Source organism: Poeciliopsis prolifica, unplaced genomic scaffold (assembly GCF_027474105.1).
Source record: "Poeciliopsis prolifica strain line A6 unplaced genomic scaffold, Auburn_PproV2 SCAFFOLD016, whole genome shotgun sequence".
Lineage (NCBI taxonomy): Eukaryota > Metazoa > Chordata > Actinopteri > Cyprinodontiformes > Poeciliidae > Poeciliopsis > Poeciliopsis prolifica.
The window spans coordinates 5703871-5730609 of NW_026562391.1; the positions used below are offsets into that span (position 1 = coordinate 5703871).

The following is a 26739-nucleotide window of genomic DNA, read 5'->3' on the forward strand; positions in this document are numbered from 1 at the left end:
CTCATAGTCTTTCTATACATTTTCAATGCATGTTTTTTATAGTCTGACTCTCACTGCAAAATCAGTATTGAAGAAAATCCCTCCACACCAAAATAATGTAACAATGTTTATGACTGTTTTAATCATTCTCTGTTAATAATAGATGCAGAATTGCAGAGAAAATGTGACTTAAAGCTATATTTCTTGTGAAATGGCTCTGACTGCGTGAGGGCACAACTTAATTGAGAATATAAATTTCTTATATTTCATTAATGCTAAATTCTGTTTCTCTATTTATGCTAGAAAAAATATCTAATTGAAGCAGGAATCACAACCTCAAATTGCTAACAAACATATTCACTGAGATGTTGTTGGAAAGCAACATTTAAAAACCTCTGTAGTACAGTATTTATTTTAATATGTTAAGCCTGCATAGTGCTACAGACTGAATGGTGAATTTAAAGTAAATTAAACTCTTTCTCAAAATGCGCAACACCAAACCACGGAGTTATAAAACGATTAATAAAACTACAGATGGGGCTTTTTGGTTTTCACTCAAATTAAATCTTCTTCTCTTACTTTTGTCAGAGGTTTTTGCTGTGCCAAAATATATGTTTTTAAAGCCTTGGCTATGCACTGGTCTGAAGTATCTAAACTCCAACCACAGAGTAACTAAAAATGGCCTACCCAAGAGCAATGTAACACAACCTCAAAAACCAGAATAAATCTACAGCATTTAGATTCAAACCATCCCAATTTCATCCTCTATTTCAAAAGTTGGTATAACTTTGGTTGATATATGTTGGTCAAAATTTTCCATAGAAAATCCAAATCTGCAATTTATAAAGCAGCTTTAGTCATTTGAAAATAATTCTCCAAAAGTAGTTTTCTTTTTTTTATCCAGTTACATAATAGCAAAGATAATCTTAAACAGGTCATGAGGATCATGCATTTTATTGTAAATGAGACAAACGAGACATTTATTGCAAGGTCAACATCTAACCCAACAAGATTACAAAATAAAGTCATACAAACATCGAAAAAAGAAAAAGAAACATCATCAAATGCTTCAACAAACTTGCAGAATTATAGAGAAAGCGTGCTGAGCACAAAGTCATTTGTCTCTATTAAAACTGTTTTGGCTAAAGATTTTTTTGTTTTAAGTAGATCTTTTTAGGGTACATTCAAGTGTAAACATTGGTATGAGGCAAGACATTGGAAAGCCTACGGTCATTACACAGTCACCTGTTTGGTTGCATTATAAATAGTAAAATGCAGCTGCAGGACTCAGAGGTAGTCCCAATCTATGCTGGTTCTAACACAACATTTTGTTTGCGGTCCGTTTGTGGAACCTCTCATGTCCTGGAAGCTGGTTTTAAACCCTGCTTTTGGTGAAAGACATAAACACGGTAAATGTGTGTCATTTAGGAACGTCATGTCCTGGTCCCGCAAATATTAATAAGACGATACAAGTTAATCAGCACTTCAAGCCTCCTCAGGAACAAACTACACCTCCCCTTTATTTCCTACCACCTCCACTGATTGTTTGATCCAGAGCACTTGTGACAAAATTTGCTTGCAAGAGAAAAGTCCACCCCATGAGCTACATTTGCCTTTACATTGTCTAATAACAACCAGTTTCTGATCTGATGCACTGACTTTCAACCACATTAACACAAGGAGAGGACATTAAGAGAAAATGTAACTAAAGATACCCTGCAAGGCCATTTCATTTCCTAAGAAGAATTCATAATGGAGATTTGAGATTGGAAAGTCAATACAGAGAAAGGCTGATATACAGGAAAGACATGGAAAAGTACTTTACATTTATTTAAATAAATAACTATGGCAGCAAAAAAGGACACTTAATCAGATTTGTTTTGTTTCTATTCTGATACAATTGGATCTTCTTTAAAGCGCAAATATCACATTGTGGATCCATAAACCCTCCAAATATTGAAACAATAAAAAATAATCAAATTAGTCTTTTCATTGTCTCTCAAATCAGTTTGTTGTTGACAGCAAAACAAAGCCTATCTAGTCACAAAACAGAAAATTCGTATCTTATATGTAGGATGACCTGTAACCTGGATACTGAGTTTCTGACAGTATATTGGAAAAGACCTGTTGAACAGAAATGTGAGGGTTCTTATCAAAAAGAAAAAATATTGATCATGTAAAGTAAGTGATAAAGATCCAGCAGGGAGGCAGCAGCCAGACCACTGAGGTCACTTGAGCTGTTTGTGAGCATAAAGTTGATTAGGCATGACTAGACTGTCTTTTGGTGTTTTTCAGTTTTAGTTGTGGTTTTTCACTACTAAACACCTACTTGTGCTCAATAGATTGAATTACATTACACTAGTTGTTGGGCCGAACCAATTAGCTTAAAATCATTTGTTCAAGTTAAAAGTAAAAACAAAATACTTCCAAAATGTTTATAAATATTTTTTGGAATCAGAAAAATTAAGTATGAATCGACAGGAAGCTGTATGTTTGTAAAAACAAAAGAAGAAAATCCGGATATCTGCCCTATAAATTAGGATTCTGTCTGTTTTACTTTTATGGGACTTTGTGTCTGTAATGGTGACTTGAGGCCAATTTTACCTCATTTAAAAACCAAGACAAGCTCAGTTTTAACACTCTGTCAGTCTGATTTTTTCTGATATTTTTTTAAATATATTGGACAAAAATAACCTGCAACACAAAGACACATGGCTCATTGTCAACACTTCGATCTTTTCTTAACTGCATTTCCTTTAACACGCTGGAGATCCGAAATGATACATTTGACAACACAGTCAACAAACTTTACCATGACGAAAGCTTCACTCACCTTCTTCTATCTTCAGCGAGGAAAAAGCCATAAAAATGACTAAACCCCACACCAATGTCTTTTCCAAGGACGTCCTGTCAGTTTTTATATAAAAAATCATTGGATGTGATTTTCTTTGTCAGTTTTAGGATGTAACACTCTTGCCTTGCTTCGAGCCTTCTGTGCGCTCTGAGGATCCACAGAGCTCGCCAGAAAATTCTTCACACCTGGGTGCTGACAGTGCGCCGGATGTCTTTGTCTCTGTTCTGGAATGCAACGCCGGGGCCCCCTGCTGACTCCCAGGACTCATCCTCTGGTCACTTAGAGGACTTGTCAGACCCATGCTGGACAGGGCATCCAGAGTGCCGTCTGGGTCCACCATCATATCGATAACTGTTCATTCGGAGGAGAACAACCAAGGCATTATTTAGCACCAAATTCACCAGAAATACTATGCATAAAATAATTTTCTTATGGAAGTTTAGTTTTGTGATGTATGGCTATTTATGCCCATACCTGAAAGTTGCTTCTCCACACTCTTCAGGTCTTGAATAATTGTTGAAATCTCCTGGCAAGAACATAATTTAGACAGATGCTTGAGGATGTGATTGATTAAGTAAGGAGCTCAAGCACTGAACCAATCAACTCAACTAATCTCTTTTTGCTGCAGAAAAAAATTGGAGCTGAGGTCTTTATGAAGAGTAATGTTTTACAAGCGTCTGACATTTCTGTTCTGGGTTCATGTGTGGACACACAGTAAAATTTATTTCCCTACACCAAAGAAACTTTTAATGAGGCTAAACTAATAATTTTTTTTTCATTGTGAATAAAGTCAAGGTGGTGTATGAATACCAAATGTTATTTGATACTGACTACGGATACTCTTAGAAGTGTTTTAATGCCATCTAGTGTTTGGAGTGTGAACTATGTAAAGTTCATGGCAGCAGAAGTGTGCAATGTGAAGACGACATGCAATCTGACTGACAAACTCAGGAAATTGTCTTAACCTTGAGCTGGATTCCCCAGTAATAAAAAAGTAAATATGTAGACTCGCTAATGATTTCTAGAACTGCTGCATCAGAATAGACAACATGAGACCAATATTCTAAGAGGTATTTCTAATTTTGGGTTTGATGCTTTTTAGTGACATCAGGCAACTAAGGAAAGGAAATGAGTAATATTCGCTAATATTAGTAAGCAATTGATGGAATTTAGATTTAGGTATTTTGACTATGTAAAGTAAATGATTATTTTAGATTACAAAAAAATGATCAATTACTGTATATAGGAATACACTAATAAACATTTTTTAAAAAAATGAAACAGTATTTAGCCGCATTTGAAACTCTACAGGGTAAAAGACAAGATTTGTTTAAAAATAGGACATTGGTCAGCTAACAAATTTTATTTGTACACTGATTTATATTGTTAAAAAAGGGCCATGAACTCATGGGACTGTGCATCAAATGGATTTTGCTGTATTCGTATTTAAAACATTGTAACAATGAAAAAGCAGTAGTTGTAGAAAGAAATATATTTTGGCTATGATTCAAAGTATTGTTTGAGAACTCACGTTAACAATAAAATAATAAACATAGCTGGATTGAACAGTCTGTTTCAGTTCTTAAGTGCTTATTGGATCGAGTTAGCACTGTGCCTAAATTCACACATATGATAGGTGCAAAGTTCAAATAACCTCAAAATAATTTAACATCTGACAGGCAGCAAAAAGCCTGCTTAATAATCAAGCAGTATAATCAAGAGGATAACTGAGAATATCGGAAATATTCATCACCTTGCTGGAGCTCTTGAGAACTAAGGAGTCGTGCTCTGCTTGCAGTTTGGTCTCAATCTCATCCCATTTTCTTTCCTTATCCTTGAAAAGAATCCTGGAGGCCGAGTTCAGATAAAAATAGATAAAAGCACAATTGAAGAAAAATGCTTTATATAGCTATTGTTAGAAGTATTAGCTGACAGTTCAGATCATTTCTTTCTGGCTATGTCTGCAGATTGTAAAACCCTAAAACCTTTGAGCTTTCATCCTAATGAGAAAACGTAATTCTGTTTGACAGAGAAAATCTCTTTGATTTGCCACTCAGACTTTGCCAATTTGTCCAGCTCTAACAGAAAACACAGAATACATAAATATGAAACAGTAATTTATTTCTGCTTTAACAGCCAGTAAGTAAGCGGTCAGGTCACAAAGCTTACCTGACTTTGCAGGTAGTTTTGTCCACAGACTGTCGTATTCTGGTCGAAAGTTGAGTCACAGAAGCAAGCAGCACATTGTCAAGGTACAGCTGATGAGTAAAAATGAAAAAAACAAATATTAACTGTTCTATCTGTACTTGTTCTGATAGGAATGATTACAATTTAAGTTGATTTATTTATATTATTCTCTTTACATTTAACTCCAGTTTCTGAGGTCAGAATGGACAAATGAATTGTGGAAACTGAGGATACATGCAGTACCTTGCATTGGACAAGGGCATGAGCAAACGACTTTTTATCCAATATGGAACAGATAAAAGTTAATAATAAAGGGATCGCCATGTCAAACACTTATTTTCTCTCCACAGGACAGAATAAGCCTTTAACTCAGCATTCTTATTTATGTTGCTGTAATGGTGATAGAATGCATGGCATGTTGGCTACTGTCAAAAATCGAACTTATTTTTCAACCTGGCAGGGTTTTTTGGTGGATGAACTTCATGAAAGACTTTTATGAAAATGGATTTCCACAGCATGTCACGGGCACCACGATGTTCCACAGAGGGATTGTGTGCGAGGTGTAATGAGCAGTGTTTTCTGTTGCACGTTGCATATTTGTAAACCATATATCATTTTACAGTGTTTACAACAACAGTTATACACAGTTTTGTGCCTGCACCTTCCTAAATTAGCTCGTCGAGACAGCAGCAGTCAACAATATCACGGTATCATTAATGATTTAATTTAGTTTACTCATAATATGCCAAATTACATGTTGCATCCATTTCATAGCCAGTTTCACAGAATTCAGATCGGTCCAAATTCAATTTGAATTAGTCCAACTTATTGCAGTAGAATCAAATTACAAAGTCTCATACAGTCCAATATGATTCTAATTACAGTTGCAGTCAGCGGATCAAATAAAACCAACTGGAAAACCCGAGTTACTGCATAGAGTTGTTGACTTTGAAGCAATCTGTCCTCAGCAAGTGCAAAATGCCTGTGCAAATGTACAACTAACTGATGTTCGATAATGAGCCTCAGACTCACGTCGTCTCTATTCCATGTCTGTCGACGGATAGAGCGAGAGCTCTGATCGTTTGAGCTTCGTTGTCGTAGCTCCACGGTTTGGCCCTCGCCTGCCAGAATCCTGCTCTGCTCTGCGGTGGAACCACCCAGATCCAAACCATCATCAAATACTGACTCCTCCAACTAAAGGAAATTAATAATAATAATAATAATAATAATAATAATAATAATAATAATAATAATAATAATAATAATAATAATAAAGACTTCAAATGTCAGTTGTACATTCCTGTAAATAAATATTTGTTTTGTCAGCTGTGTTGACGCTCATGTAATGTGATGTGTTCCTACCAGAGCTCCAGGGTCAGTTGCTGCAGGACTGACTGAGTCGATCTCTCCAGCCACATCATGAATCTCTCGTGCCAGCATTGCTAAATCTTTGGCTAAATCCTGGCTGATCCTGATTAACAAGTAAAAGTAATGACATCATTTCATTGCACCTAAAAATATCAACTTCCTTTTTATGTGCTTGTGTTTATCATCCCGTACCTCATACTCACACATACCATAGACTACGATCAGAACTGCACAAATAAAAAGCAATCGAAAAACATCCCATGCGGCAAAAGTAACAACAGTGTTTTTGGAGGGAAGTAACATCCTCATTGTTGGATCTAAAAATGGACTTTTTATTGCATGCTCGTCAGCTCTTCTCACCCACGCACCTGGCTATTTCTTCACTGTGCGCTGTCCAGTCTCTCATATACTCATCCTGGTCCCTGGAATTCTGCTTCAAGCTGGTCAGCCCTGCAGGGTTGGGTGTTGCCGGAGCTGAACCTCCTAACTGGGCAACTCGGGTCGAAGGGAATGGCCTCGTAGGCCCCTGCTTGGATATGTGGCGATTTGAGCCATACTCATCCTCAGAAGTGGATGCATACTCCACAGGAACACGGCGCCACCGAGTCCCAGCTTAAAAGAAGATACGAAAGAAGCTAAACCTTCAACACACAAAGACTTCTGGTTACGAAGAATATGAAGATAACGTCATCTAGGCACGAGTGGGTTGACTGGTTTCAAGGCAAGCAAAGGTTTTAAGAAGAAAAATTCTAAACATTTTTGCTGTGCCAGAAAAACCAGCAAGAAAATTTGGACTTCAAAAATGTCTGAAAATCAGTGCTGATGTTGCATTTCGCAGTAAATATTAACTGAAACAAACAAAACCAGCACATTTGAACATTTTCTAATGTTTATACAATTCAAAATGAACAATGACTTAAAAGAACAATGATGGAAATAGAAGCACTGACACCAAAGAGATTGTTGAACAGATTTCAGTCACAGACAACATGGATTCTGGTGAAAAATTTTCCACTTACATGCAGGTGTCATATGCCCATACGATGATGTTCCTTTAGTTTTATCAGGCACCTTGGAGGCACTGTTAGCTCTGGCTCTGGGTCCGGATAGTGAAGCCACATTTGAACCTCTCAATCCCTGTCTGAGAGCATAATCTCCTGCTGCACTTCGGCCGCTCAACCCTCTGCTTTTAGCCACGGTGGCCTCCGAGTCGCTCTGGGCAGATGGAGACCCAACTCTTGGTCTCCTTGGTTGTGCTAGAGCCTCTATTCTAGACATTCCCCTTCTTGCTATCCCTGTCCTGGATGTGGAACTAGCAGTTGACGCCTCAGAAGCCACTGACATCCGGTCCATATCAGCAGGTTCGGTATCTGATGACTCCCCCAGCCGGGCTCGCCTCAACAGGGATGTCCGAGTAGGTCTTGGCTTGGGAACGTTACTGGCTTTGTTTGGGGCAGAAGAAGGTGATGGCTGTGTCATCTTGGCCCGACTAGACTTGGTGCTGGCCCCAACTGTTTGGCCTCTAAAGTTTGAACCCCTTGAGTCTTGTGTGGAGACAGGCTGTGAGTCGGAAAGGAGGGAGTTGGAGTTGATGTCATCGTCAGTAAGGTCCAGGGATGTTGAGGGGTGACTTGGTTGTTGAGGGCCAGAGGTTCTGTTCTTCCCCCTCCTGTCCAGAGGCTCTCTGCTCCCAGTAGGGCCCTTGTTAGAGGTGCAGACCATTGTTCTCTCCTTTTGCTGCCCAGCTAGTATCCTGCGTTTCTGAACTACTTTTCTAACTCCATCGGCTTGGCTAACTGTGCTTGTTGTGTCTACGTCTGACTCTGGAGACATGGAACCTTCAATAGACTGACTTGGTGGATCACCTTGGTCTGACACAGTGCTCTCTAGAAAAGCTGCCACAGCTTCTGAGTCTTTCTGCATTGAGACACTGTCTATGCCCCCATCCCTACTCTGAGTTTTGGTTCCTGTGTAGGCATCAATTCGTGGAATAAGTTCTATGGGTACACTGGAGCTCGGTTTCTCCACAGTGAAACTCTCCTGCCTCAGCAATGGTTTCCCGGTATTCTCTCTAGCTTTCTCCTCATCCTTCTTTCTCCTCCTTTCTTCCTCCATTCTCTTCTGTCCACTGGTCAGTGGACGTGGAGGGACTTTGCTCAGGACACCCGAGTGACTTGATTTACCACCACCACTGTCCTGTGATTTGGCCGGAGAAGATCGACTTGGGCTACCGCTCTGACTGCCCACACCTCTGGTGCCTTGAATACTTTGTTTATTTCCTCTGGATAGCCTTTCATCTTGATTCTCTTTCTCCTGAGGCTCAGTATCCTGCTTTTCACCCATATCTGGGTTCAGACATCCACCCTGGGTTTTTCTTCCCAGATTAAGTTCTTCGCCAGGTGGCTGTGGTAGGGTTCTCCTCTTGCGTTCGGTGTGCACAGAGGCCATGTGGCTGGATCCACGTATTTCTGCTGAAAAATTAGAAAATCTTTTTATGAAATGGCATTAAATCCATCCATCCATCCATCATCCATACAACCATCCAACTAACCAAACAACATCCATTCAAAGCTGTATCCTTCCATCCACCAATCAGTCCTTGTTGCTCCCTTCCTTCTCTGTTTTTCAATTTTCAATACTTTCATCTTGAGTTCCACCATTAACAGAAACCATAGGTTTAAACCTCCCATAAGCCATTGCTTCAAACATCTTGGGATATTATAGTCTTTTGTCATCTAAAAACCACTTAGGCAGAAAACTGCTGCTGTGAGTTTTTATAGGTTTTTTTTATTGATGCGGCTGAAAAGATGCAAAGTGTATAAAAATACTTTTAAATAAATATATTAAATAAATGATGTGTGTGATCTTATGACCTAAACTGAGTACCTCTGTCCTCTGTGACCATGGTGTGACTGTCCCCTCCGGATCCCTCAGGATCTGTCCGAATGTGGCTGGCAGCAAGAGTAGCCCACTGTGACACCCAACGAGGACCACCAACCATCAACTCTTCAGACAAGAACTAAATCGTAAGAAAAAAATGAATTGCTCGCAGTACTCGTGTATCGCTAAAACAGTTTTAGTCTTGGTTAATCACTTTAGGTCAGAAGAATGCTTTTGCACCTCTGTCTCCAGACGTCCAGGCTTTCCTCTGTCTCTCGAACCAGACCTCTGTGAAGACAACCTCTCTCTTTGATCAATCCCTCCCTTCCTGGAAACACGATGCTCATCCACACCAAATACCTGGAAGACACAAATGAAAATAAAATAAAGTAAAAAGAACTTTTGTGATCTGATAAAGAAAAAAGTTCAGCCTTTACCTTGTCAATCAGTTTCCTAGCCTCTTGCTCTTCATTGGCCCCGTTCTCCTGCTCAATGGTGTAAGTCCCTCTGTCACTGTATTCATCTCTGTGTCCGTAGCACTCTTCACGACCACCATGCTGATGTGATGCTGAGCCACGCCGCCTTTCCACCAACCCGCTCTGCCTTTTCGATGTTGAAGACTTGCAACGCCTTGCAGGACTCTCCTCTTCTGCAAACAGGCCTTCTGGTACATTTGCACGACTTTCTTTGATGCCAGTGCTGCCCCAAAGACCCCATGAGCGCTCCTCCAGCGCTGCAGCCCTGCGCTGCTCCCCAAGAGCATTCTCTGAATCACTCTGAGTGCCATCCTCATGTTTACTACCTGGCGTGTGTGCAACACACATTAGAACGTATATCAAATGACTGCGTAAAGGAAGAAATTAACCAAATACTGTAACACGTTTCATCACGCACCTTTGAGACTCCTGAGATGCACAGGAACATCGCTTTTCACACTCTCTCCATCATCTTCTGCCACTGTCTCTTTCAGAGCCAATGGCAGCTCATTCTGAGCCAGCCAGTCAGCAACTTTAACCTCGGCTGCCACCATGGCTGTCTGAAGCGGACTCAGGTCTTCTCCAACAGCCCTCTTTGGGCGGGGTCGGGTCTCTGGTCCTACTTTTGCCACCCGATCCTTCACCAACACTTTGCCTGACGCCCCAGGGTCAAACTCGATGGTGAATGAGGCATGGCCATGGATGGGCTCCACAGCAGCAGTGGAAGCATTTGTCTCTTGATCTTGTGGAGGACGTTCACTGGTGTTAGCTGCGATGGGAGCATCCTTTGTTGGAATTTCAAAGTAGCTGGGTTCTTGATTTGAGACTGCTTGAGGCAAAGACTTTGGGATCTCTGCACTTCTTTTGGTGTCTATAATAAAGTGAAAAGATTTGGCAATTTAAACTTCATCATCTAGTTACTTCTTTTGTTTTAGGATTGCAAAAATAGCATTGGTCACGTCATATTTCTGAAAAACGGATCGTACCCGTTTCTGCCTTTTCATTCTTCCTATCAGAGGTTTTCTCCTCAGGTTTTTCGGGATGCTGATCATCCGTGTCTCCATCTCCCCACCAAGCAGGCTGCCCATAAAGGGGCGTGCCCCGGTGTAAAACTGCTATGTCTCCTGTTAAAACCAATGCATTGGTTAGTCTTACTGAATGGAGGAGAGATTTACGAGCGGAGCACGGGAGCGCTTGTAATGTGGAGAAGACAGTTTGAACTGGGTGCACACTTCACAGTTACCATTTTCCCAAATTGAAAAATGTTAGCGGAACGAAAAAAAATCACCTGGCGACTGAAATGAACAAATTTTCATTTTGATCAAGCCTGACCTGATGGAAACTAAAGTATATGATCCTTTTCCAATCAGTGAACGCATTAGGTGAAAGTGCGACCATGTTGCGGTAAAAGTGATACTCTTTTGTGTGGAAGGTTTTACTGCAGATCTTGATATGTAAGAAACTATAGAAATAAACTATAGAGATAGTAAGAAACTAAAATAAACTGTTTCCTCTATGGAGATATACTAACTCTTTATCCACAGTGCTTTTACAGCTGGACTTTGGCCACAGGAAGTCCATTTGTTCCCACCTTGGGAAAGTTTAGTCGGCTTCACAAACAGACCCAGATTATTCCGTGGATAAAAAGAAGTCTGGATTTATGACAAAAATTGCCATGTTTCATTCTTTCAAGCTTGTCCTCTCTATCTTTAATTCAGGCCACCAAAGGAAAAAATTAATTCAGACATTTTTTCAGAGAATTAAATTCATTCTGTACTAGCATAGCAGAAAGGTAAAAGTCTACAATGAGCTTCAAAAAACTAATGCAGCATGTGCCGTTCCTATACAATTAGACAAGAAAAATACTTGTAAGAAAGAGGAGAGACAAATCACAGTTCACACTTCATTCAACAACTGAGCTTGTGTGGGTTAGTGCAATTCTTCCAACAATTTTTCTACCACTAAACTTTTGTTGCGTTTTCTTTTATTATATCTAATTTATTCATAAGTTAGAAAAATAACCCTGCGAAATAGAGTGCGGTGTGTTGGATTTCTATTATTCCACGGATGTTAAAGCTCACCTACTGTCTTATCCTCGGGTTTGCCGGACTCTGGAGGTTTTGACGTGGCTCCTTCTGAACCTGAAGCCGCCGCTGCCTCTGAAGGCTTCACCTCACATTTTTCTGCAGGTTTCCTTTGGATCATCTGAAGCTGGCTGCTCAGTTTCTCATGCTGACATTTGAGTTTACAGAGAAAAAAAAAAAAAAACGCAACATGGTAATGTCAAGCTAATGAATGAGCTGAATGCAGACTTTTTGCAGTATGTACTCACTTTTGCATGTTACGGAAGTCTTTCTAACTATTTACGCTGGAATTCTGCAAGCTCATTAAGATAAAAACCTTTCCCTGCAGCTACCTGAGCTTGACAAGATGAAACAGCGCTTTATCAACTGTGAAGTTTTAGTTTGATTCAGCAGAACTTTTTTATTTCCCTGACCACAAAGTAAAAAAAAAAAAAAAAAAAAAATTACAAGGCTGTCCTGTTTTGAGCAGGACAGCCTTTATCTGCAAGCAAGTTTTAATTTTTTGAATTTTTCAATGCACAGCATGCTGTCTAACCTTGAGGGCCTCCTCGGGAATGTGCAGCTCTCCTCGAACCACAGTGAACAAGTTGGTATGTGAGGTAGGTTAAGGCAAATGTTGGGTAGGTCTGCTGAGCACTGAGAAACACGCACTGAATAGCCTTATGTATAATGCAGCAGGCAGAGTACAATGAGAGTTCACATCTATTCACAAACAGATAAAGTTACACAGCTGACAGTGCTTTGTGTGTGGGAGTCATCTAATTTGGCCTCTTTGCACAGTAGAACTTCTGAAGGATATCATATCCAAACCTCAGTTTGTCATCGGTCTTCAGCGTGACGTAGTCTTGCTCCTGTATTCTGACGTCATTGACGAAAGTCTGCAAAATATAAGGTTAAATCCTGTATAAAATGGGCTGTTCACAGAATACAGAGGAAATTGATGTCAGAAAAGTAGTCTAAGGTAGTTTGTAGATTAAATAAATAACATAAGGCTTCTGCAGATTTTACCAAGCCAAACTTAATGCTTTCTCAGACATTTTAAGGCCATTATGAATAAAATAAATAAGATTAAAGATGTGTAACATGACAGAGATGTACAGAAGAAAATTGCATATTTTATATTGTAGTACTGATGAGCATTTTAGCACAGAATGCCAGACAGCTGATGATAAATTTACACTTTCATGAGACAGACACAACAAAAACCTATGTCGTGGTAGGAAGGGTATGTCAGTCGCTGGTTGATGTAACTTCAACCACCTGAAGTCACAAAATGTCTGCATGCTTCTGAAATGTTTGCTTAACGTCCCATGAGAAGAATAATCTACAGACATTAGACTAAATCGTCCTACCCAGACAAAAAGTTAGACCTGTGATTATTTTATTTAAAGCTTACTTACATTTTTAAAATGAACGTAAGACTTTTTAAGGCCTTACTTATTTACATGAATTTAAGTATATCTGGTATGTCACTGCATGCAGTTAGACTCATGTCTGGCATTACCTATATTTGATGGAGCCAAGCTCAGGTTTCCAAGCTCACAATAACTCACCCCATTTAAGCTGCCCAAGTCCTTCACTTTATGTTCATCTGTGTTTGGTTCGTAGTTGATGACAGCGTGCTGTTTGTCCACGCTGCGAGACTAAATCACACACAAACCCGTATGTAATCCATTTTCATTTATCAGAATATTTAGCAGCATAAGGAAGTGCAACTGGTAATTGAGTTTGTGTCGTACCTGCAGCATGAGCTCACAATCATCCCTCCCCACGAAGATCATCTCCCGGGGAAGACGATGGCGCGTCCCACCGCTGCTCACCAAGAACCAGGACGTCAGACTCATCTCTGCCTCAGAGGATCACCTTGGACCGCTAGTGCGTCATGCTGAAAGAAAGAGGAGAGACAAATCACAGTTCACACTTCATTCAACAAAATGATGCGTACTAAGAATACCAGCTGGGTCAATTACATATGCGGAGGTAGATAAATATGTGGAGGGCCTTGCAAAAATGTTCATAGCACTTGACATTCCAGTCATACTAAAACCTCATACTTCAATCTACCTGACTGGGATTTTATATGACAGTCCAATTTAAAGTACTGGATGATTGTGAAGCAGAAGTAACAAGACTGAAGGTCTTCAAAATGTTTTACAAAAAAAGTGAAAAGCATAGCCTGCATTTGTACCCACATTCTTTTTACTCACCTTCAGATCTGGGTTAGAGAACACAATTGAACAAAAAGCATCAAGAAGACCAAAGAAATATAGCAGACGGGTCAGGGAGAAAGACGTGGAACAGGATAAATAGAGGTAGATTCTACATAACTTTTAGCAAGTTTTGAACCTATCCCAGATAACTCCTCAATGCCTGGAAAATGTAAACCATATGGTTCAACTGCATGCCAACCAAGATATGAACGTCCACCTACATTGTGGTTGTCCAACTGTCAACAGGGAAACCATGTTACATGAAACCTGTCTGGTGAAGGTGCTCTAAATCTCTGGCCTAGATTTAAATGCTAATTGTTTCAGAAAATGTGAATTGCGAAACACAAAACATGGCGGTGGCAATATCATGGTGTGGCAAGAGCTGGGATGATGGAGAGGTGGAATAGTTTGAATATTTATTTGCCCCACTTTGCAAAATAATTCAAACCTTTTTAGATTGTTTATAACTTATTTGAACTAAAATAATTGAGTCTAAACATGCAGAGAAAAATGGTTCCCCAAAGTATTAATTCGGGAAGGCTGAGCACACTTTTTTTAGATTTTTTAATTAAAAAATATTTATTCTTTCTCTGTGTGTTTATAATTTACTTTGTGTTAGTCTATCAGAGCAAATCCCAATGTATTACAATACAGTTTAAGATTCTGAGAAAAGAACCTGTACAATATCAAACGTTTCTCCAAGACACTATACAGAAATTTAAATTTCTCTATCTTTGCATGTGGTTTGTGCATCATGTGCACAGCTGCTATTTCTGACATCACTCAAGGACATGGACATGCTCATCATTACTGCCTATGGTAGTATAAGTGTAAAACCAACTACAAGCATGAAATCAAGGGATGGCTTACAGAATTTCTGGCATCCTTCAAAACTTGCCCAGTGAAGTACTCCTAGGAGCTGCCCTCAGCAAATCCAGAAGTCACACCACTGAAGAAAAAGAGTCAGAAAGAAGCAGAGGAAATGGTGATGCCATTTGATAGATTATGAGGCTGTTTTCTAGCAGGGCAGAGACAGTGATGTGAGCATTCAGATGGCTAAATCTGTCAGATCCAAGAGGTCCAGAAGCAAGAGGGAAACAAGTTTCCTTGCAAAAGCAAACCCCTGTGTCTGCTCCTCGGGATCATATGACTTCCATTCTGACCCTTTATTACATCGCGCACACTCTGAAAACTGCTGGGCTATTCATTCACTCCAGAAGCTTGGGTTATGCTGCTGGGACAGAGATTGTGTTGTTTTAACCAAACATTTGGCCCAAAACTGGGTTCTTCACAGAACGTTGTTGATAAGATCAGACTTCACTGGATCTCTTGCATATTTAAACCATTGTGGTTTTAAAACTAACAATCATTCATTTTGGTGTGGTACATTTATCAACACCGTCACAAGCAAGCGAGTCCAGTGTGAGAGTGAATGATTGTGTGTTTCTGTTACCTAGTGATGGACAGACAACCTGTCAAGGCCCCACTGCCTACTGGAGAGTGTTATCAGTGACCCCACCAGGATTAAGCAAGGGTAAAATATAAACGGATAAAAAAATTATTCATTTTAACCCAAACATCACATTTTAAATCTCTTTAACTCCTTGTTAAGTCTATATATTAACAGTCATATAAGACAAAAGTCCTTATTTTTGCAATCAACCATCTCATTCATTAAGTTAAAGTAGTTAAATTATAGCAAAGCAATATGTATAAATTTAGGTATTTGAGGTGAAAATTAGACTTATATGGGCATAAAACTGAGCGCCAGATAGTAGAAACATTTTCTTTTCAATATAAAATTATCATTGAGAAGACCAGGTCCATCATATCTATCATTCCAGAAGAAGGTAAGCAAAAAAAATAAAATAAAATAAAAAATTGCTAACGAGGCTGGTTGTTCACTGAATGTAATTTTCAAGTAAATCAATGTAAAGTTGAGAGAAAGGAAAAAGTTTGTTAGAAAAAGGTGCAAAAGTAAGAGGTACAACTACAACTTTGAGAGGCTAGAGAATCAAAACCAATTCAGGAATGACACACACACACACACACACACACACACACACACACACACACACACACACACACACACACACACACGCACGCACGCACCACCTGTGAACTAAAGATGACCGGAGATTTGTTTTTACAAAGGCTAAGGAGAAAAATGATGTCCAGCGGTCCAAAATCATCTTTTGAAATTAAAAATAAATTCTCCATTTGGAAATCAATGATGATGAGGACATATAGACACACGCCTGCATTTTTCATTGTTCTTATCCTAACAATAAGTAGTTAAGCCGCATAGTACAAGTTTAATTTTCTTTTTAAACTGAGCTACTGAAATGTATAAACTTTTCAATAATATGACTACTTTATATAGCTGCACCTGTACCCTGGGTTAAACTCACATTAGGTTTATGTTCCCCCAGTAGTTTTTAGAGGGCTGCAGCACCATCAACCCATGGAGAATGCTGCTGACTCACGCTCTGCATTAACAATATGTACAATCTAAAGATGTAATAATTGCTCACACTTTGCTATGTGCAATAACTAAGACATCCCCCCGTTGGGACACCACTCCATGTGGAGGGCTTTCAGAGCCAGTGCCCACACTAATGTCCCAGATTTCCCCATGATTTCCTGCACGGTTTCACCCAGTACAGTAACTGACGGCCCCTCTGCCGCGCAGACAGGCGGACGCAGATGATGGGGTGGAACAGGCCGATGCCCGAGCCTGTAAATTACCCCAGTTAGGCCATGACTCGATGCGGCGCTCACAACGAGGAGCCGTTCAAACCCAGGAGCACTTTTTAGGAGCATCCAGGTCCAACAGTCTCCGCTGTCGAAAAACGAGAAAGGTGCGGGAATAAACGCGGAGCCGTGAGTCTAATTACCGACGTGATCATCCGGGGCGTCCACATCCCATCCTTGATGTTCCTCCTCCCTTTAAATCCCAACACGGACCAATTCAAGCGGGTTAACGATGACAAGTCTCACGTTTTGTTTTTTATTATTATTATTTCGAAAGCTTTCCTCCAGCGACACAAACAGCACAAACAAACAAAAAATAAAAATAAAGAGCCTGTAACGTCTCACCAGCAGCGATGCTCGTGTCACCGCCTACATCCTGACAGCCGAGGAGGCAGCAGAGTGACTCAGAGCAGCAGCGGCAATCTAAGGAAGACAAAAGTCTCTCACCTGCTGGACACCCGGCGTCCGACCGACAGCCTACTGAGCTGGACGGATGTTTAAGGAGGAATTATTACGAGCTGGCTGGAGCTGCTCCAAGCGAGCCGCCGCTACCCAACCAGGGCTCCTTCTGCGCCTCTACGTCTTTGCCTGTCGGTGGCGCTGTGGGCTCGAATAGGGAGAGCAAATGGGATTACATAATACCAGGCCACAGGCTGGAAATCATGAGTGAGGATGATGGTGGATGATGACTGTAGGAAATCCAAATTTATAGAGCAGAGATTTTGGAAAACAAATGAACCAAGAAAGAAAGAAAAAACAACAACACCAACGATGCAACATAGCTAATTAATGCCGCGACGAAAGTGTTCATAAATCTTATTATCCACTTGTATTCATCTGACGAAGACATATAAGAATCGCAGCTCATTTGAAGATAATAGTAAAACAATCTCAGTTCAAAGCGCATTTTTGAACTAGACTCACAGTGGACTATATTTGTATTTATTTAACTGTTTTGTCTGCTGATTTGTATTTCTTTACTGACTAGCCCTAAAAAAATATAGGAGTGAGTTTTTGTCGTTGTTTTCTGTAAACGTAATTCTGACACTGGACGCTAGATGGCGTCAAAGCATTGAGTTGATCTGGAACAATCTCTGTGATTCATGCATCAAACACAAATACCTATGATCTGCTTTCTCTGTCCGATGAAATTCTTTGAAGTTCCTCAGTAGTTAATAGAATCAATCAAGCAGATTTTTATTCTCTCTCATGAATACAATCCCTGAGTTCAGCTTTTGTCGTACAGTTGTCAAAGTGTATTAGTGAAAGGATAGCTCACCTCTGTTCACACAGGACAAATTTTAAGCGACTTGTAAAACTGAATACAAGTCTCCTCATCCAACATTTGTTGAATGTTGGATGAGGAAATGTTCTTTAGACTGTATTTAAAGGTTGTAGTACACCAGGCCCTGGGTTACGTCTCTTTTATCGGTCTGTGTTTCCTTTCATTTTGCCTTCCTGTGGACATTCTTGTTCTCTGGAATTCTTTGTCAAGATCCACTTAAATCCATTAAAAATAATATAAATATCAGATGGCATGCACGCTCAGAGTTTAGACTTGGATGCATGGGGTCTGTCATGTAGATGTATTCACTAGGGATGGTTTTACTCCACTGCTTGGCATAGTCTGTAGTGTTAACTGACTCTGTAGGTCAAATGATCTGACCATGCAATTCTGACAATAATCAATACATTCGTTTGCTAAAACGGCTTATGTCTTTCAAATAAGACATTAAAGAGATATATAAAGTTATGTTGTAGAATTGAACGTAAATATAACTCTAGACACTAGATGGCGCCAGAGTACTGAGCTCCATAGCTCGCTCCATACTCGACGTCAAACTCAGTCGCGCGACTTCCTCAATAGCGAGCGTTCACTTATCAAGCAGGCCACTGCGTTCACAGAGACATTTAGGAAAGAAACAGGATATAATAAATCACCACAAAGGTCAGGTTCAAACAAGACAACAGAACTGCTGTCAGGACCGAATGGTTTCATTTTCATTTCACTTATAAGTGTTTGATCTTTTGTAATGCTTCCCACTAATTATTATTAAACAATGCCATTTTGTGGGCAAGGACATCCATTTTGTGGGCAAGGACATCCTAATGATACTACAATAAAGTTTACTTTACGACTTTTCTGTCAGCATTTGTTGAATGTTGGATGAGGAGATGCTCTAACCATATCTTATTTCTAAAAATGTCATTTTTAGACATGTAAATTATGTCAAACTCCTTCACAAAGCAAGAGCGAATGGATGTGACTCGACGTCTGAGGTTTTGGAACTGTTTAATAAGTGTTTTTGGAATAAAAACACTTATTTCCTTATTTGCGATCAAAAATATAAAGCCTCAATGCAAAGCAGGTATTTCTGTGCAAACCTAATGTGTTTTGTTTCCACTCATAATTAAAATAGAAATAATATTGCCTATATTGATATGGACTCAATGATGTCACTGTCATAGCTCATTCGTATTCATATTATTATTGGTGTTAACGACCACCAGCTATTCAGAAATAAATGCAGTATATACAATACTTTTTATTTATTTATGATTTACTTATTTGTTTTTAGGATTTGTAAATCTTCAGTTTTTATTCTAAATGCTGCCGCATATTCAGCCTACCTTTGCACTAATAAATTGCTTATTGCTCTGTCATATGCTGCAGACCTTATCTCATTGCCCTCTGAGGTCAGATGGGTTGCAGTGACAGCAAATGTACTATTATTAGTATTCTGCATATTTATTGTATTTATTTAAGCCTGAATTTAAACACGTTTAAACAACTAAGCATGTCACTAAAGAAATTGCAAGTAGTGGACTCTGAACTCGTAAAAAAAAATAATAATAATAATAATATGACTGAATAAAAACGCGTGATTGTTTTTGTTGACGCAAATAATTTTGTTCGTTCTGCTGGATTGTAAGAAAAGAAAGTAAATAAATAAAATAAAACAGACAAAAAAAAAAGGAGAATGAAAAGCAGATCTCTTTCTTTACATGTTTTGTATGTAATACAATAAGGGACTTGATTGAGCCCAATAGAGGAAGCTCACTTGTCACAGCAGGAAGCAAACGAACAGGAATCAAAATAAAGTAGAAAATCTCTATTCAAGCTGATATGCAAAAGAAACAATATGCTGAACTCATATCAGGTCATATTCCACAAATATTCCTGTCTAAATATATTTTCATGTTGTTTTAACGTTTTCTCGTTTTGTGAAGCGTCACACTTTGCTCCGTGTTTTTATTTTTTTTTTAATTTTTTTTCGTTCACCTCTTAGTTCTAACAAAACAAGAATCCGGATAGATCTGATCAAGAAATCAATAACGCATGCTTGTTTCTCATAACTAATGTTGAGAGCAATCCAATGACAGCAGAAGAAGCGCATTCTGGTGTTCACGCGTCCTGCTCTGAAATTTACAAATACGCTGCATATTCACATGAGCGTAATAACTGAGTTTGTCCTCCACTACATCCACGCTGCGCAGCCTCCCTGCTCCATGCGTCCCGGAGTGGTCCTTCCCCTCTCCCGTAGCCCAGCCCACTTGATCTCCTTCGTCCACTGGTATGTTTGGGGTCTCTCTCTCTCTCTCTCTCTCTCTCTCTCTCTCTCTCTCTCTCTCTCTCTCTCTCTCTCTCTCTCTCTCTCTCTCTCTCTCTCTACCATAGGTAGTCAATAATGAGTGTCCATTGGTTTTTATTAGGCTTGCCCCCCTGCCTCCCTCCCTCCCTCCCCTCCCATAGGCCTGCTTCGCCCAGCCCATGTTTTCTATGTCTCAGTCCGTCCACCTCCTGACGTTCAAGTTCGCAGGAACGTCACGTCCGCACTTGAACTTGCAGCTCGGGGGGTGGTGGTGGGGGTGTGGGGGGGTCGCCGTATACCCCCATCACTCTCCGTCTCTCTCTCTCTCTCTGTTTCTCTCTCTCCCTCTTTGGAGGAAAAAGTCATGAAGAGCTCCACACAGCCCGTCGCGCGTTACGCATCCCGCTCCGTCTGACCCTCAGCTCCGCTTCTGCTTTTTTTTTTTTTTTTTTTTTTTTTTTTTCTTTTTCTCGTCCCCCTTCTGCCTTCATCCGGATGACAGACGCATCAATGAAGATTTTCTCATTTGGAGTGTACCTCGAAGGGACGGATTTCCCAATGTGAACTCAGCTGAGAAGCCCCCGCCGAACCGACCATGTCTCGCCGCAAGCAAGGCAAACCCCTGCACTTGAGCAAACGGGAGTTTTCGCGTAAGTGAGAATATTCAGCCTCTCGGTTTTTATTCTAACCCGTGGGGGATCTACTGATCGTTCTGTTGCGTCTCCCTTCCTCCCCTGCAAATACAACTTCCTTGGATGGTTTTTGTAGCTACACGCATTTTCACTTAGACACAGGTCTCCATAAAAAAAACAAAACATGGAACCTCCTGGGTGAAAAAGTTCTGTCTGAAGCCTCCGAGCAGAGTTCGTTGAATAACGTGGTCATCAAGGCTTGTTTCGCCATTAAAGGGCACGCATTAGCTTTATGGCCAGAGACCTTTGCCTGCATGTGAAGGCAGCGCAGGCTCGACTTGCGGACATTCGCTCACAACTTCCAGTGCGAAGCTTCCACTGTTACCCAACAACTTCAGCCTAGATTGTGATTTCTTTCTCTCTGTTTTTTTTCTGACCGCAGGAAAACACCGAAATGTGTTTGCGGTAGTTTGGACACAAGGAAGTGCAGTGAAGTGTTTACATACCCACATGCCAACAGCGAGGGGGAACGATCTGTGCCGTACCGAAAAAAAGAAAGAAAAAGTGCAGTTTCCTCTTAACGGCGGACGTTATTAAGTAGTTCAGTCGACCAGCATTGGGTTATAAAGTGTGATGAATAGCAGAATAACAATATGTAAAGAAAAATGTCACTTGGCGCTCTGGCGTGTCACAGAAATGCCCCTTTTTTGCGCGCGCCATGCATTGATGTGACTCGCGGATCAGCTTTTACGCGCTGCAACAGATTCGTTTACGCAGTAAAATAAGACTTATAGGTATGAATGACAGCAGGGAGGCAAGAGGCGTCTCATCAGCTCGCTCTTTGAGTATCAGTGATGACGAAGACACACACACACACACACACGTGCACGCACACGCAAGTTGGTGTCGGCGACCAGGAGAGGTTGGATTTCGTTTGACTTTACTTAGAGCCATTGTTGATGTCCATGCCTCCATAACTTTCCGTCGGAATCAATTATGAGTTGTTCTGCTTAATGCAAAACACACACAGTTGAGTGGTAATTGGAAGAAGGGTGTAGCCAGTTGGGGGCGCACTGTGATTGCGGTCCTATACGGTGTCTGGAGGGGGGGAGGTAATTTAGGGGGCATCTGGGTCGGGGTAGTGGGAGGGGGCACCAAATATGAACTTCACCTGCTTCATCCATGTCCTGCTTAACCTGGAACTTGTGAAATGTCGTTTTGTTGTTTGTTGTTGGCAGAGGGGGTCGGGATCTCATCTTATCATTTCTTATTTGAATTTTAACATTATATATATATATATATATATATATATATATATATATATATTTTAATCTCTTTTTCTACCTGTCATCATGCCTCTACTAAATTTCCTTCTCCCCCTGAAAAGACTGTGACTGCAGAATAGTGATTCTCCTAAATTTCTGTTATGGCTTTAATCTGAAGATTATAGTGGCCCCCTCTGTCCATCTCCTTGAAGACTCTCTGGAGGGGCCCCGATTGTTTTGAACTATTGTGACCAATCAGGAAGCTAATAGTTGCTTTATTCTAAGAAAATAAGGGAAAAGAATGATCGAAGCATACCTGCTTCTGGTGAATTCATTTGAAAATGTGCTAAGAAGTCCCTCCCCGCCCTCTTTGGCATTTTCAGGAAACGAGTGGAATGAAGTTATTGATCCACTGTTGTTTCAGGGAGTCATGTTGGCCTAAAAATAGTGAAGTAAGAAAAAAAAAAGAAAAAGAAAGAGGTTAAATGATTTCCCTGATAATCAAACAGATGAGCTGCAGCAGCGCTCCAGTGGGACATGTTGGCCTAAACTACTTAAAATTCTGTCAGTGAGAGATGTCTGGGAAAAAAAAAGGTTTTCATTTACATCACTCTTGCCTGGCTTCAAAATGAGATTATTTAGTTTGGAAAAAAGAGAAACGTTTCCATCTACCCCGTCCTCACACACCTTCGCCTGCGTCCGCAGCACAAACCGGTTTAGATAAGCCTAAGTAAAATAGGGGGCCGCATTCCTTCATCTTTAATGCAGTCGAACGGACAACTAACGGGGCCTATCTTGCATACAGTCCCTCACCACCTTCTCATCTGACCCGAAACAGAATTAGAGGTTGAAGCGGCAAGAATTCATCACATCTTATCGCAACATCCCAGTTGGGGCGCCTGATGTCGTTTACCATGTGGCTAGAATATTTCTTTTTAAATGCTCCCTCTCCCTCCTCTCTTCTCTCTCCCTCTCTCTCTGTCAGTACTTCAGGGACCTACTCCACATCCAACCCCTCAATGTCTAACCTTGGTTCACAAGATCCCAGCACTTTTAACGAAATGGGGTCCAATCATCTTGAACTCAAATTAGAATCTATTTTTTGATTCTCAGAGGTGTTAGGTTCATTAAAAAAGCAAGATTGGCAGCACAATAAAGAGGGTCAAGCAACTTAATCGTTTGACTGCTGCCAGCAAGCTGAACGTGTCAGTCCTTATCGAAGGGAGGCTGCGTGGCTCTTTTCTTATCTTTCCTCTTTTGCTATTTCTTAAAAAAAAAATGTCACATTTACACATTAAATCCTGACCATATTCTTTCCGATCTCTGCAAGAGTGCACTGTAGTAATAATTCCTTTGTCACATTGAAAGTGTTTTGGAAAAAAAGCTTCCTTGCATTTTGCTGAGTAACATTTAGAAACCTCAGTAGATTTTTGGATCTACAAAATGAGACTACAATCGTTGCCCATTCTTCTTTGTAAAATGCTTCAAGCTTAGTTGAAATGGACGTGGAGCATCTGTGAGCATCGGGTTTCAAATGTTGAACACAGATACATGACTGGACTTTGACTGGGCCATTCTAACACTTGAAAACCTTTTGATCCAAAGCTTTCCATCATAGCTGTGGCTGTATGGTCAGGGTCATTGGTCTGTTGTTTCCCCAGGTCATTTGGTGCCTCTAACAGGTTTTTCCTCCATCTTCCATCCACTCTGACCAGCTAAAGATTTGTTAGTGTTAGGAGTGGCAAGATGGCCTTGTTTCATGTGACCATCTTTAGTTCATCCTCCATCTCCATTCCCTGTCAGGTTATGCGGATCGCCATGTTGTAGAAGTTTTGCCCAAACACGTTTGTTTTTCTGCTGGTGGATTGAGTAGTGCTTTCTCCCGGATATGTCCAGAGAAAGAACAGAGAGATTCTTTAATTTTATTTGTCAATGTTCTCTAACAAACTACTGAACTCTTCGCAGAACAGCTGGATTTACACTGAGATCAGAGTGCAGCTGGACAAATTAGGTCATTCTGAGGGCAACTGTGTGCGCTTGATTTTATTTACCGAGGAGGGCAAGTCACGCCACGCGTTATTATTTGTAAAGAAATTTGAAAACCATGTATTATTTGCTTCCACTTCACAAAAACAAAGACAGTAAAGCTAAAGTGTGAAGGTTTTATATAAATTATGTACCTGTTAAAACTGTCGCTGTATTGTGATAAACATTGAATAAACATTGAGCTCCTCTGTCTTTTCTCTCAGTTCTCCTACTAACTGCGGAAATACACAGAAAAATCAGTCAGAGTCAGAACGAGGGTCTTGGTGCTGTCAATCATGCTAGTGTTCATGCTGCTCACATTCTCCTCCTCACTCTGCTATGCGGGAGCTTTTTCCTGACAGCTGAGTCTGTCATGAAAGGTCAGGTTAGTTAGCATGACCACCGACGCTAACGAACCTGACAAAACAGTTTTCCTGGAATGGTGAGTTGTGTCTCTGCTATTAGCACATTGAGCAGCACGTACACGACGTTGATTGCTGGCACTAACACCCTCCTCCCGACTCTGGTTGGTTGTTTTTGATTGGGAGTGGTGCATTATTTTCACATTACTGTAGTAGTTCAGGAGGGAGGTCATTTTTTTCATAGATTATGTGTCTCATTCCACACTGTCAGGACACAGTGACAGTTTCAGCAAATATGTAAAAAGCTGATAGTTTTAAATAAATTTTACATACCGATTCTTTAAGAAGTAGGAATACTTTCTCATGTCACACTTCACCTGCAGTCTTGCTGCTTCTCTAACCAACATCCTCTATTTTGCCTGCTTATCCAGCTGAGCCGCCCTCAGGTGTTGTAGGCGAAGAAGACTCTCAGGACTCCCCCAGGCTGGGTGTGGCTGACGACGAGCCCCTGAAAGGGGATCCAGACCTGCTCACCTGCGGCCAGTGCCACACCCGCTTCCCCCTGGCCGACATCCTGCTGTTCATCGAGCACAAACGGAGGCAGTGCCACGGCGGCCTCTGCTTGGACAAACCTCTGGACAGGCCGCCGTCCTCGCCGCTCGCCTCGCCCCTCTCCACGTCCTCGTCTCACTCTCGAAGCCAGCAGCAGCAGCAGCAGCAGCACCCACGGAGAGCACGTCACCCGGTGGAGGTGGCCATACAGGTGTCGTCTCTGGACGAGGATTGTTTATCTGCGCCCTTGCAAGGAATAATCCCCAAGCAGGAGAATGTCACAGGTAAACACACTGGTAGCTTGAGCTGGGTACCTTAACAGAGATTGCAGCTTCCAGGGTTCACACAGTGTCTGCGCCAGAGGAAAACAAACACGACCTGGGATTTGCTTGGTTTGCTTCTTGTAATTGGGATATTTGAAAATCAGCTTAAGCAGGGAGTAAAACACTTCTCTTGCTACTTTTTACGAGCTGCAAAGTTTCCCAGCTGTGTCACGCAACTAAATGAAGACCAGATATTCTGAAAATGAAGGAAGCATTTGGAGATGATGAAAAAGACACAAATGTACTCAGACAAAGAGACAAATCCTCAGAGGGGGAGCTTAGGCTGAAAGAAGAGATGAGTTTCTGTCGGTTTGTCCTGCATCACAGATGTGCTCAAATCCCGGCGACAGATATTCTCTCATGTGGCGCTCAGCGATGTATCTCTATCCTTTACTGGCTTATTACACTGTCATAGAGTATCTCTCTTACCCTCAAATATGTGCCTGCAGAAGCTCACTCTGGTTCTAAAATTAAAAAGAGATGGAGAAGAATGTAATTATCTGTCAGCGAAGAAGTGTTTATTTGAGGAACTCTACAGCCACTAATTGTCAGTGTTTTTCTTGATTTGAAGTAATTAAGGACTTCTTAAGCCGGCTAGTTGGTTTGCTGGGTGTCCACGGGGGCTGAATGAGGCTGCAGTGAAAACACAAGTTGCGTCCCTCATGGCTGGTTTTTCTTACACAGCAGGCTTTGATTTCAACCGGCGCATTCAGACGTTTTTTCCCTTCCCTTTCACGAAGGCCGATAGCGCGTGCCAAATTGTGCTGATTGTCTGGCTGGTTGTCATTTATTTGATGCCAGCGGAGGCTAGACGCGCTAGGAAGGGCGCTCCATCGTTTTGCTCTCCTGTTCGGCGTTGGACCGCAATCGCAGAAGGCCTTTTTGGTAGAGAGCTTCTGTCAGTCAGCCCCCCCTCTCCCCCCGTGACACAAAATGACCACTGTTTGTTCGTTAACAGTTTGTTAAACATCTGTGTGTGCACGCACACACACACACACACACACACACACACACACACACACACACACACACACACACACACACACACACACACACACACACACACACACACACACACACACATCTGACATGCCTTTTGGCTGTGTCAGCTGTTCAAACATGCATTTCTTTGCTCATCTAGATCTTCATGCAGTGTAGTTCACATGATATCAGAAGGTCACTGGCATTGTGAACA

The 26739-nt window shown here is 41.0% G+C and overlaps 2 protein-coding genes across 4 annotated transcripts in view; one reads left to right on the plus strand and one right to left on the minus strand.

Annotated features, from left to right (window-relative positions):
* Nucleotides 1-910: 910 nt before the first annotated feature.
* cep170ab (centrosomal protein 170Ab) lies at nt 911-17359 on the minus strand. Of its 3 annotated transcripts, none has more exons than XM_055040924.1 (20): nt 17240-17359; nt 14909-14987; nt 13568-13713; nt 13382-13471; nt 12625-12706; nt 12364-12419; nt 11826-11976; nt 10731-10868; nt 10163-10615; nt 9706-10070; nt 9509-9628; nt 9275-9407; nt 7408-8856; nt 6757-7000; nt 6383-6491; nt 6053-6214; nt 5003-5091; nt 4587-4680; nt 3308-3359; nt 911-3184 (listed from the first exon to the last, which is right to left on the minus strand). In XM_055040924.1, exons 3-20 carry the CDS (start codon nt 13670-13672, stop codon nt 2937-2939), a joined length of 4140 nt encoding a protein of 1379 aa, XP_054896899.1. In that variant the 5' UTR covers nt 13673-13713; nt 14909-14987; nt 17240-17359; the 3' UTR covers nt 911-2936. The 3 variants fall into 3 exon arrangements, 2 of the variants coding, with proteins under 2 accessions (XP_054896899.1, XP_054896898.1); XM_055040923.1 differs by having other exon boundaries at nt 7408-8859; XR_008606656.1 differs by lacking the exons at nt 911-3184; nt 3308-3359 and having other exon boundaries at nt 4592-4680; nt 6053-6162; nt 7408-8859.
* A 3324-nt stretch (nt 17360-20683) lies between these two features.
* bcl11ab (BCL11 transcription factor A b) overlaps nt 20684-26739 on the plus strand; it is a 42975-nt gene continuing 36919 nt past the window's right edge. The window contains exons 1-2 of the mRNA XM_055040927.1: nt 20684-21035; nt 25101-25505. Coding sequence (XP_054896902.1) covers nt 20981-21035; nt 25101-25505 — 460 coding nt within the window. The 5' untranslated portion in view covers nt 20684-20980. The remainder of the gene's footprint in view (nt 21036-25100; nt 25506-26739) is intronic.

Bases quoted from the DNA above. Each gene is read 5' to 3' on its own strand.
- cep170ab (XM_055040923.1), bottom strand. From the start codon at position 13,672: ATGAGTCTGACGTCCTGGTTCTTGGTGAGCAGCGGTGGGACGCGCCAT. The intron at 6,215-6,382 runs GTAGGAACACAT...AATTTCCTTTAG, and splicing joins CAACTGACCCTGGAGCTCTG to TTGGAGGAGTCAGTATTTGA. The intron at 4,681-5,002 runs GTAAGCTTTGTG...CTCGGCCTCCAG, and splicing joins AAAACTACCTGCAAAGTCAG to GATTCTTTTCAAGGATAAGG.